General features: G+C 46.9%; 1 protein-coding gene across 2 annotated transcripts in view; it reads right to left on the bottom strand.

The window, feature by feature from the left end:
• Positions 1-13,107, bottom strand: part of BZW2 (basic leucine zipper and W2 domains 2) — an 80,389-nt gene that overhangs the window by 21,985 nt on the left and 45,297 nt on the right. For both annotated transcript variants that reach the window (XM_036761421.1, XM_036761420.1), the window contains 3 exons: positions 12,893-13,069; positions 5,340-5,443; positions 379-444 (listed from right to left, as the gene is read on the bottom strand). In XM_036761421.1, coding sequence (XP_036617316.1) covers positions 379-444; positions 5,340-5,443; positions 12,893-13,069 — 347 coding nt within the window. The remainder of the gene's footprint in view (positions 1-378; positions 445-5,339; positions 5,444-12,892; positions 13,070-13,107) is intronic.

Below are 13,107 nucleotides of genomic sequence, written 5' to 3'. Positions count from 1 at the left end.
GCTAGAGCACTGGGCTTGGGGCCTAGCGTCAAATCCCACCTCTGACATCTGTTGGCTGTACAACTCCACTGCAGCTCCACAGGCTTCACCAACTAATTCCTAAATGGCTGAGATCAGCTTAGGTGGATGGACTTCCCCATGCTAATGAGAGCAAAGGGCCTTTGGCACTCCATTACCGGGTGACTAGAGGTTTCTTTCTAGCTACAAACCAATGATGTGTCCTGGTGAAAATACTCTTACTTAATTACAAATGCCTGGCCCACTCCAAGCCTGGATCAGAACCCTGGGTGGGTTTTTTTTGGTTGTTGTTTCTCTGTTTTATTTTATTTTATTTTTTTTTACTGGAACAAGATTTGCATCTGTTATATCTGAAATTACCTTTTTAATTTCATCTTCAAACGCCTTTTCCAAATATTTATATCGCCTAATGAGCTTGTTGAAGACCTAAAAGATAAAGGAGAGAAGATTAAAATAGTAACTACATGAATTTAAAAGGCATCAGAAGGAAGAAGTGTTTTGTTGGTCCTGGATTTACCTTCACATTCTCAATATTCACACCCCCATGCCACACTCTAAGGTCTGAATGTGCCTTCTTTATAACAACCCTGCAGCAGTACTAGCAGTATCACCCCCATTACGCTTCAGGAAACTAAGGCTTGAATCAGAGCCTTGTCAGAGGTAACTGGGGAGCGGGCAGAGTCTAGAGAGAAAGCCCAGCCCACCTTCCATGCACCTAGATCTTCCCACCATGTGTGGCTGTCTCCTGGGTCTCAGCACATCTGGGGAGAAGGTAAGCTCCTTGGAGGCAAGGACTGTGTTCTTTTTGCCTTGGTTTCCCCCAACTGACATCTGCTTCTGCACCTTCTCGCCATCCTTTTGGAGCCAAAGCGAACAAGCCCCTCCTGGCATCCACGTAGCCACCCTTCTATTTCTTATATAAATTCCTTGAGGGGCTTTGTGGCCCCAGAGCTTAGCTCAGTTCCTGGCACATAGTAGGAGCTTAATAAATGCTTGTTAACTTGAATTAAATTGTCTACTAACTTTTGGTTCCAACTACAGTGTAACTAAACAAGCATTTTCTCTTCTTTACCCCCAATTAACTAGCATCTGAGTGCCTGCTATGTGCCAGGCACTGGAGATACAAAGAAAACTTGAAATGGCTCCTTCCTTCAAGAAGCTTCTATTCTTCAGGAGCAGATGGGATGCACAAGTATAGGTCTATTATGCTCAACTTACAGAAAACAAGGTCAGGATAAGCCTGGGGTGAAAGGGCAAGAACATTAGGACCTGGGGGGACAATGAAGGGCTTCACCCACCATCGTGGAGGGTTTTCAGACTCCTTCTGTGGCACCATCTGAGAGAATGAGGAGGAGGGAGCCCCCCAGCACACCAGAGAAGCATGAAGGGAACACTCCCATGGGGAATAGGTGATTTTTAAAAGAGGAAACTCATCTACAAACAGACATGCCTGATGGTCTAAGGAAGCCACAGGCTTGTGATGAGAAGAGAATGGGAATGCCCCAGCCATGCTGGGAAGAGAATGGCAGGAAGGGGGAGGGGCTGCTGGGAGCTGAGACAGGTGAGCTGGCTTAGGATCAATTAGCATCTGGGAGAGCAGGGAAGAGTATCAGCAGCCAGGCCCCTGCTCTGGAGTGCCTCCAGAATCCTTACAGTGGGCTGTTATAAAGAGAGGGGACATGCATTTATATGGCACCTACTGTGTGCCCAACAAATTACAAATAGCCTATTATTTGATTCTCACAACAACCCTGACAGGTAGATGTGTTATCATCTCCATTTTATAGTTGAAGAAACTGAAGCAAGCAGAAATTAAGTGACTTGCCCAGGGTCACTCAGCTAGTAAGTGTCTGAGGCCAGACTGGGACTCTGGTCTTCCTGACTCCAGGCCCAGTGGTCTATCCACAGCACCAGAGTGAAAAGTTAGACTTGGCTTCTTATGGAAATTACTCTATTTTTTCACAGATTATATTTTAGGACTGTGTGACAGTATTGGCTCTGCAGTAGCTCCTTCCTCCTCCTCCCTCAGCCTGGGTGACTTGATTCCCCAGTGAAGTGCAGGCAGGAAGCACATGTCCCAGGCTTTGCCATTTGGAGATGGAATGTTTGTTATTCTTACTTCCAGATGACCCAGATAAGGCAGAATAGAAAGAGGAAAGGTCTAAGTGTCCTTAGGGCCACTAGCCTAGATTTGGTTATCAGTAGCATCTTCATTGAGAAGCAGCATGGAGTGGTAGAGGGAGGTCAGCCACAGAGCCACAAAGGCCCGGGTTCAAATCTTGCCTTTGCCAAATACTAGCTGGGTGACCTCAAATGCTCTGGGGCTGTTTCTAAGGCTGTAAGCAGCAGAGAAGGTGCCAGCCTGAACTGGGGAGGAGAGTGTCCTCACTAATATGAGTGTGGGCGGGTCATGGCACCTGGGATTCCTGGAGGGGATCCCCAGAGTCTAAGCCAGAATACACTGTACTTCCCTACCAGTCACCTGTGAAACTAGCTTCTTAGTCAAGATGGCCTGAATGTGCAATATCCAGATTCTATAACTTTCTTTTTCTGTTACTTTTAAACTCTTAAAATCCCTCTTCTAAGCCTCCAAGAAAAGAGTCTGCCCCGAACTAAGGAAGAGAATGACAACCCCAGTAGAATTTCTTAGGCCTAGAATGTACATGAGGCAAGATGCCTGAAAGGCAACTTGAGCCTGCTTTTGAAAAATTCAAGAATCATGAAAAAAAGGGATAAAAATGAGGAAAGGAAGCAGAGAGCAGGTGGGGCAGCTGAAGGCTGGGCCATGCTCACCAAGAGGCCAGAGATTCCTTGATATATTGAATGTCAGAAGGAATACAAGGAGTGACCTTGGTCAATGCCCCATCACTGTCCCCCACTACAGAAGGATGGATGAAAGCCTTGGGGACCAAGTCCTTGCAACTGATGACCTCAGTGGGTACCTATTTACTGATAAAAACACAAAGTCTACCCTATCTCTCTTTATCCATCTGTAAAATGGAAGAATACCTACAAGATGGTCTCCCAGGGGTGTGAGGGAAGAACTCTGTCAGAACTCCTCCCTCCTGGCCTCACCGGGAGATCATGGCCAGAAGGCATTTGGCAAACCTGAAGGCCTAAAGAAATGTCCATGTTCATGTTCATAAGAAGGATGCGCAGTATCCAGGCTTTCATTACCTTCTCTTTTTAGATCGAGGAACCACAGGGAGCAGCCTTAACCCCCCAGAGGAGAAGCCCAGAGAACAACTCCCATAACCTTCTCCGCTTGTCACAGGAATGACATGGGAGCATTGCTTGGAGACCAGTAGATCTTGGTAATGCAAAGAGCCAAATTCCTGCCCTCTCTGCCCTCCCCCAGGCAGGCTGAAGCACACTTTAGGAAGGCATTCTTTTGGCTTAACTGAGGATTCTGAATATCAAAATGTACTAGTAACCATAGAAATAGAATTGAAGTTGCTTGATGTATTTCATCTCTATTATATACAGACACACGTGTGTGTGTGTATATACATATATATGTATATATATATATACACATATACATGTATGCATATACACACATATACAGACCCCCATGTGTAAGACGCACCTTTTTTTCTAAAAATTTGGGGTCTAAAAACTGGGTGCGTCTCATACAGTGGTTGCAGACTTTTTTACTTGCATTTCCCGCTTTTTCGCACTTGTTTTTGCACTCGTTGTAGATTTTTTTACTTGCACTTCCTGTTTTTTTGTGCTTGCCTTTGCGCTCATTGTTTCACATTTGTTACCGGCATATTAGGTTACATTTTGCCACGTTCTGCCCAGAAATGGCTCAGAAAAGATTTTTGTACGCTGCTGAATTCAAGTTAAAAGTGATCCAGTTTGCAAAAGTGAATGGAAATCGTGCTGCTGAACATAACTTTGGTCCTCTTCCAACTGAGAAAACAATCCGAGACTGGCTACAGGAAGAAGAAACCCTACTTGAAAACGTCACAGCAGAAGAAAGCCATGAGAAGCAAGTCAGCAAGATGGCCTGATTGAGAGAGGGAACTGAAGATATGGGTTGAAGAGCAAAGGGCAATTGGAATTCCTGTGTCCCCAAAGGTGGCTCAGCATGAGGCAAGAAGGATTGCTGATGAAAAAGAAGTTACTGATTTCAAAGGAGGACACAACTGGTGCTTCAGGTTCATGAAACGGAATGGACTAAGCATGCGTACATACACGCACCAGACTTGCCCAAAAGATGCCTGAAAGCTACGAGGAGATGAATAAAAGTTGAGTTCAATAACTTTATGGAATACATTTTTTTTCAAATTTGGGCCCCAAAATTAAGGTGCATCTTCTACATGGGGAAATATGGTACATACATATATATTATATATGATGTGTATATATTTTTACATTTGTATATATTATCTATGCCTGTGGGTATATGTGGTAGTGCAGTAGTAGAGTACTGGGCCTGGAGTCAGAAAGGCATGAGTTTGAATCTGGACTCAGACACTTTTTAGCAGTGTGAACCTGAGCCAGCTACTTAATCCTATTTGTCTCAGTTTCCTCATCTATAAAATGAGCCAGAAAATGAAATGACAAACCCCTCCAGTATTTGCGAAGAAAACTCCAAATAAGTCACGGAGAGTCAGACACGACTGAAATGACTGCACATAGCCATAAACAGATACGCACACACACACATATACAGACACACTCACATGTGCACACACATACATGTATACACTCAGATACACACATACACGTGTACACATACGTGTGTATAAGGAATAGATCTATGACTCCATTAATCTAGGGAACTGCTAAATGAGGGAACACCCTCTATTAATGCAGGTTGGCACCTTCTTTACAAACTCTAGTCTTGGAGAGTTGTCCAGAGCACTGAAAAGATGTGACTTGCCCAGGGTCACATAGCCAATATGCCTCAGACACAGAATTGGAACCCAAGTCTTCCCTGAAGAGCTTATACTTATGAAAATGCTTTTCTACCCCTTTACTTGACCTAACAGCCTCACTCATACTTCAAAGAGAAATAAGAACTTTCTAGAGCAAGAAACTGAGGCAGAGGTCAGGTCAGGTGACCTGCCAGATGGCACAGCTGGCCATTGGAGAAGTTAGGGTTTGAGCCCAGACCCCTCAATTCTCCATCTAGACCCCTCCCCCCAACACATGGCCTCCTGCAGGGCAGAGGGACAAAGGAGGCTTGCAGAGCCACTCAGCACTCTGGCCAGCAGAGGTTTTCTTGACCCAGCCCTTCCCCAAGGGTCTCAGTTCTTTTCTCCTGTGTCTGCTGACATTTCTCAGCCCCAGTTTTCTATCCCAGTCCTGACCTGAGCATAGTTTCTGATGGCATCATGATCTTCGATGGCGGAAAACACACAGTGGGTGGTCATCTTGGTCTTGTCCCCATCATCTATTCGGGTCCCACCAGGGGCTGAAAGAAAGACAGCAGCACAGTCAGCAGCTGGATGGAGGAGATTTACCAGATAGAGTCAGGAGAAGCAAAAGAAGTTGATGAACTGTGTTTACACAAAGAGAGGAGGCCTTCAAGACAGATTTACTTTACTGAGAGATCCTATCTCCCGGTGATAGGAAAAAGGCTGCGAAAAGTGAGTCAGCCAGCCTGTCCCTCGTTTGACTCATTCAAGGAAACAACGGATGACCACTTGGGGGCGCTGAGGAGGCCTTCGTTGGACTGGACTGCGGTCCTTCCCAAATCTGAGGCTGTAATTTTGGGATGCAGATAGGGAGGAAGAAAATAGTCATATTCACTTCTCTGAATGCAACGAGACAGAGGGAAATGGAGGGAGGGAAGGGGGCGGGGGGGAGAGAGAGAGAGAGAGAGAGAACGAGAACATAGGAAATTATAAAGACAGAATGTGCCTCTTGGAATGGGGGGGAAGGGGTCCAAGAATTTAGCCTCCCAAATTGAAGCTAACAGGATGGGTGAAAGGAACCAGAATGTCACCCGTATTGAGAGACCATCTGTAAACATGTGGCTGATTACCAATTCAATTCAGTCAGCATTTCTAGGGCCCTTGCTATGTGGCAGGCACCATGCTAGGCACTGTGGGGATGACCAATCCCTGCTCACGAAGAACTTAATCCCACTGACAGGAAAGGCCCCGTACACAGATAAGTGACTACAAAGTTCCTATAAAGTAATACCTTGAGGAAGCCGTGGGTAACAAACATGTCCAAGGAAACATGAAATCAAATGTAACTAACAGTCAGATAAACTGTAACGCTAGAAAAATGTAACAACCACAGCAAATGCAAACAGGGCTGCGGAGCCAAGAGCAAGGCTCTGTGTGCCATTGTCTCCAGCTGGAGCCTGGGACAGGCACCCTGGGCAGCCGCAGGAGCATCCAGGACCTCACGACAGCCACATCTCTCTCAGGGTCAAGGAGGGAGGGAGCAGTGTAGATTCAGGATCCCCGAATCTTAGAGTGAGCCAGAGGGCAGAGATCATTCGATCTTGTTAGCTGGACAAGGATTCCCTCTTCAACACTCCCAGGGAGCGTTCAATTAGAGTCGACCGATAAGCATTCATCAAGCCCTCACCACGGACAAAGTGCTCTGCTGGTGCCTGAGCTACAAAGACAAAACCGAAAGCAGCTCTTGCCCTCCAGAAGCTTACACTCTACTGAGGGAAACAACGTGTCCGATGATGAATCCACACAGAGTGGTTAGCTGAGAGAGAAGACAAGGATGGGGGGGGAGGTGATGGTGATGAAGGTGAAGGTGAAGATGATGATGGTGATGGTGGTGGTGGTGGTGATGATGATGAAGGTGAAGGTGAAGATGGTGATGATGGTGATGGTGATGGTGGTGGTGATGATGATGAAGGTGAAGGTGAAGATGGTGATGGTGATGATGGTGATGAAGGTGAAGGTGAAGATGGTGATGGTGATGGTGGTGGTGGTGGTGATGATGATGAAGGTGAAGGTGAAGATGGTGATGATGGTGATGGTGATGGTGGTGGTGATGATGATGAAGGTGAAGGTGAAGATGGTGATGGTGATGATGGTGATGAAGGTGAAGGTGAAGATGATGATGGTGATGGTGGTGGTGGTGATGATGATGAAGGTGAAGATGATGATGATGATGGTGATGAAGGTGAAGGTGAAGATGGTGATGATGGTGATGGTGGTGGTGGTGGTGATGATGATGAAGGTGAAGGTGAAGATGGTGATGGTGATGATGGTGATGGTGGTGGTGGTGGTGGTGGTGATGATGATGATAGCTAGAATTTATACAGCATTTGGATGTTTGCAAAGTACTTTACTGAAGTCCACCTGCTCATCATTCCTTATAGCACATTATATTATTCCATTATATTCGTACACCACAACTTGCTCAGGCAACCCTTCAATTTTCATTTCTTTCCCATAAGGATTCATTTATTAAGCACCTACTGTGTGCCAGGCACTGTGCCAAGTGTTGGGGATACAATGAAAGGCAAAAACAAAGTGTGTGCCCTCAAAGAAGTCACCCTCCACGGGGTGAGAAAGCAAGTCAATATACAGGTGCAGAGAGGGTCTTTACAGTGTAGACAGGTGATCTCAGAGGAGGAGACGCTGAGTATAGTTGGGAGGGAGGCACTAAAAAATGCTTCCTGCAGAAGGTGGGCTGAAAAGTTGGAAGAAACCTTAGAGGCTACCTCACCCAATCCCCTCATTTTACAGATGAGCAAACTGATGCCCAGAGAGGGGAGGTGCTTTTCCCAAGGCCACACAGGAACATTGCATAATAGGCTGTCTGTCTTTCTCCAGATCTTTCCATCTTGTGCACATCATCACATGATGTCCCTTATTCCTGGAGATCGGGTCTCTTAATGCACGCTAGCATGAATGCCTTTGGTTGCCACATCAAATACTGACTCATCTCAAGCTTGAAGTCTGCCACCTCCCTCCTCCAAGACACTGTAGCCCTGCCTCCACATTTGGGGATTGGAAAGTTGAGTTGGGGAACCCAAACACTTCACGAGTTTGGTCTACATCTCCCAGTATTAGTGTCCCAGAGGACAGCTGGGTGATCTGAAAAACATCGAGTCTGGAAGCCTGCAAATCAGTGGAGCAGGGCTTGTGGCCACTCTGTGGTCCATGGGAGCCAGCCTGAGCAGTCCAGAGAGAGGGGGGCCCTTTCATGTAGCCCCTCCATAGCCACCACTGATTGGCTTAGCCCATCAGTCAACCTCCCTCTTCCTCCTCTCATACCTACCTTCTTACTCAAACTGAGGCAGCAGCTCCAAGACAGCTCAGGCCCTGACACATACTTCCTGGGTCTCTTGGGACCCAACGGCTTTCCTCAGATTTGAAGCCCTTGTCTTCTTTAAGGCTCAGCTTCGCTACCATCTTCTTCACGAGGCCTTACCTGGTGCCCCCTGGTGCTGGTGCCCACCATGCCCCTAAATTACTTTGTGTTTGCCTTGTGGGCATTGTTAATTTACTTCTTATGTGTATGCTTCCCTCCCATAGAATGTAAGGTCCTTGAGGCCTGGCCTGTTTCACTCTTGTTTGTATCTCTAGTGCCTAGCCCAGTGCCTAAGACATAATGGCACAGAGGTGGAGGCCAGGCTCTCTGGGCAATGATTAGCCCTGGGGTCTCCCTCTCTAGGTCAGACCCTAACCCTAGAGTTAGAAATTCAAAGCGTTGGCCTTGGATGTTCCCCGTGCTGGCTGTAGGAAGGCTCTGATTGCCTCTCCCTTTGACCTGGTTCAAAAGCTTCTCTGAGCACTCATGGGGTGGGGTGGGGTTCTGTTTCTGGGCTGGGCCTCTTGGATCTCATTCCAGGTTTGACCTTACACATAATTCTGGGCCTGCCTTCTTAATCCTGTGATAGGCCTTTAATAAAATGCCTGGACACGATTCTATTTCCAGGCCTGAGAGTATGTGATTGGACTCCCGCTGGCCCCCTCTGGCCCACACCCAGCTTGGCTATTTTTAGTCCTAGGGAATCAGGAGAAGGTACCAGTTTGGGCTTTGGTGGATTCAGTTCAAGCAGGATGAACAAACTTTATATGAAGCATCTTCTGTGCTTGTTATTGGCGACACAGAGACAAAAACGGAACAGCTGCCACCCCCAAGGGCTTACAGACTGTTAGAAGCAAGTTCCACGGGTACAGACAAGTAGATACTATGGAGAGACAGACAGGGGTGTGTGTGTGTGTGTGTGTGTGTGTGTGTGTGTGTGTGTGTGTGTGTGTATGTGTGTGTGTGTGTGTAAGGGGATTCCAAGAGGCAAAGTGAAGGAGGGAGAATATTTCTGGCATGAGGATCAGCCTGGGCAAAGGTCCAGTGAAGGGCTGGTACGGAAGCTTCAATCCTAGGTGGATAGCACAGAGGAGAGTGTCCTTCCCGGAGATTGAGAGAAGAGGCTGAATTCCTTCATTTTGGAATGGTCAGCAAGACATTAAGCCATCCACAATGACCAGCGTTGTACCTCTCATGCTCTCCAGATCCCTAGACTGAGCCCAGAGACCATGCTCTGCCTTGATCCTAGAACCCCCACCTTGGGGCCAAACCACCTCACTGGTGAATGAAAGGGCAGTCATGTACACAGCCCAGCCAAGCTAACAACCCCTGTCCATCTCCACCCCAACTGGCTGCCAGCCATCTTCTCTGTCCTGTCACCTACTACCACTCCCAGCTTTCTACCTCCTGCGCTGGGAGCCCAAATCAAACGAACGCTAAGGTTGCTATGGCTCCTGACCCTCCATCCGTGGGCTCCTCCTCAGGCTGGTCACCATTCCTGTGTGTGTTGTTTCTTTCATTAGAATGGAAGTCTCTTGAGGGCAGTGACTAATTTTGTATCGCTATAAATTAGCACCATACTCCATATATAATAAGTGCTTAATAAATGTGATTGTTCATTCACTGAGCCAGCTTGATGTCCCCTTTGGGTAGAGGGACAGCTCATGATTACGTAGACAGACAAGGTGGGTCAGCTTTTTGTCTCTGCTTTTTATTTTTCTCGCTTTGTTTTTGGTGCCAAATTTCAACTCGACTCCCATTTTTGGCTCCCTGCACGTACGAACCTTCCGGCCGTCACCAACAAAGAACAAAGAAGGTCATTTCTCTTTTTTGGTAAGAAGTGGGGTCACATGAGTGACCTGGGGAAGCTCTGCCAGCCTTGTGAGCCAGCAGCTTCTCTGTTCACTCCTGGATGTCACTCCAGAAGATCCGATGGCAGCAGCTGGGGCCCTTGGCCTCCTTCAAGAAACCGGGCTCCTAACATTCATTTATGCACAGGTTTAATTAGGCTTCCTATCTGAGCATGAAAATTCTCACTGAAGTAAGGACATGGGGGAGAAAACTCTTTTTAATGCTGTTTACTGAAAGCAGTCCTGGAACCAGCAAGGAAGCATTTTAACTAGGGTGCTTAAAGTCAATCTTCTCCCACAGTGGTAGAATAACAAATGGTTATTGTGTTGTTGTTTTCATCATGCAGCTTCATTCACAGGCATGGTATGTTGTGTGTATGCGTGTGTGCACACGTGCACACATACACACACATACACACACGACTGTGATTTCATTGATTCAGAAATACCAGCCTCCCCCAGGACAGATAGCCATCCACCTCTGCCTGCATATCCAGGGGGACTCTCATCCAAGTCCTTGCACAAACTCCACACATGAAGTCCCCCCAACGAGCTGAAGGCCTTCCTCCTTCTCTCCTGATATTGTGCAGATACAAGGAAACACTGGGGCTGTCCCTTGGCGTCCCTCATTCTTACCATCTGCCATCCATCTCATCTTCTCTTCCTACCACACCTCCTATTCTTGTACTTCATTGGTTAATGCTGTAGCCACACACACCCATGATGCACTTTGCCATCGCCCTTTTGGTGAGATTCATTTTTAATTATGCAGAGACAGGTACGTCCCGTGTCTCTACTAGGCAGCAAAGCTGGTAGAATGTGGGGACGGGCCTTTGTTCCCAGGAAAAGCTTTTCAATTTTCTCATGGTGATCCAACCCACTGTCTTTCTCCTGGTCAGTGCTGGCTCCATTTCTACAGTTGGTCCCAACGTTGTGGACTGAGGCTCTCAGTGTTGTCCATCCAGCTTCACGTCATACGCTGGGCAATAGATGTTTCTCATCTCCTTCTGAGGGATTGTGGGAACTGAGTGAGCCTCACTGATTCCTCTCCCAGTTCAGCTCCTGACTCACCAGGCTTTTCCACCATCCCCAGCTCCCTTCTTACCTGTACTATGTCTCTGCTTTTGCAGTCCCCTCCTCCCACTGGTGAGTTCTTCCAAATCTCCATTTTGAGGGAGGGCCAAGGCCATATATGTTCCCCCTTCACTCTCTTCAGGAGCCTTTGAGACTAATGCCCCCATTTCATAAATGAGGCAAAGTTCCAAAGAAAGGCTTGTCCAACATTACATAAGGTGTGAGCAGCAAAGGCAGCAGTGGAATCAAAGTTCCCTGACTTCAGATCTAGCCACTTTTCAGCTCTTGCTGCAGGGGTCGGAGTACAGGTGAAGGAGGTCAGGAGCACAACTTCTTGTCTGGACCACTGAAGCGGCCTCCTCATTCATCCCCCTGTGATCTACCCTGCACAGCTGCCAAAATGATGCAGACAAAGGCCCAACGCATTTTGGAGAACTTGGACTTCAAGAGGGAGGTGGCAGTTCCTTGAGAGCCTTGGAATTCTAAGTGTATAATCCTCAGCCTGGCCTTTAAAGGCCCCAAAGGGAATTCCCCCCCCCCACTCCTTTCCAGGGTTATTTTATATTATTCCCTCTCACCCATTCTCCTTTCTAGGAAAACAGGCTCCAGTTTCCATGATTCTCCCCATTAAATGGGAACCTTCCTGAAGAGGAAGGAAACAAGGCGTCCCTCTCCTCTCACTGGAAAGGACCCTGTATGTATGATGCTGGATAAGTCATTTACCCTTTCTCAGCCTCAGTTTCCTCATATGTAAAAATGGAGATGGGAATAATAGCACTTACCTCTCAGGGCTGCTGTGAGGCTCAAAGAGATAACATATGTGAAGCACTTTGCAAACCTTAAAGCCCAATATCAATGCTAGGTATTCGTGTTATTAAGACCACTGCCATATTAATAACAATACCATGGAGAGAAAGGATGATTAAAGAATAATGATTTGGGGGGCTCCCTCTTTTTCTATTTTCAAGACCTCAGTCTCTGAAGGTTGAGCTAACCTTCTCCTCTATCCAGGTGAATTCCCTTCAGTCAAGATTGGATGAAGCCGGACCCTTTTGCCTAGACTGCCCAAGGCTGGGGGTGGTCTGGATATAGAGATGGTCTCTCTGTCCAAGGGTGCCACGATGCCACTCTCAGCCCCTCATTGTAATATTCATTCTCTCATGAATTGTTAACCAATCAGGGTTGATTCCCACCCTGGGGGGGACACTTACCTTCAAAGCGTATATAAACTGTGACCCTACCACTGTGACTGTCTTCTGGTCTAAGAGAGACCTCCAAATGACTGTCGTTTTGCTAATAAACATGCTGGCCTTATTAATAAAATAATTAAACTACCCAGAAATTGTCTATCGAATCTTTCTAATCTCCACACCACGAAAATTTTCATTTCCATAATGCCCTGAAGTTTACAAAGTCTCATGACAACCTTGTGAAATTACACTATGATAATCTCCCCATTTTAAAATTGGAAAAACCAAGGCTTGAAGAGATGAAGGAAACTGCTAATGATCACATGGGTAGTAATTTCCAGAGGCCAGACTTAGAGCAAGACCTCACTCCTTCTTCATCCCCTAAGCCTTGGGCCACTGACAACATTCCATGCTGCCTTGCACTAATGAGCTGCAAGTCTAGTTTTGTGCAGCTTTTCTCAGGCCACAGAAAATGTCCAAGTTAGGTCCGTGAAGGGAGAACAGTGGGCTTACCTAGCATGCTGCCGGCCACCAGGATGTCAAAGAGCGTGTCTGCATAGCGGCGATAGTCCAGCCTGGAGCCGGTGGAGTCCAGGAACTTGGCTACTGCGTCAAGGTCATCCCCAGCATCATTGAGGCCCTGGACGAGAGTATCCCTGAAGACAGTAGGTTCAAACTTCTCTTTTTCATCTAAAAAAGTGACATAAAACCATATCGCTTAAATTTAC

The sequence above is a fragment of the Trichosurus vulpecula genome, chromosome 5, assembly GCF_011100635.1.
Source record: "Trichosurus vulpecula isolate mTriVul1 chromosome 5, mTriVul1.pri, whole genome shotgun sequence".
In the NCBI taxonomy this organism is placed as follows: Eukaryota; Metazoa; Chordata; class Mammalia; order Diprotodontia; family Phalangeridae; genus Trichosurus; species Trichosurus vulpecula.
This window is presented reverse-complemented; position numbering and strand designations above follow the sequence as displayed.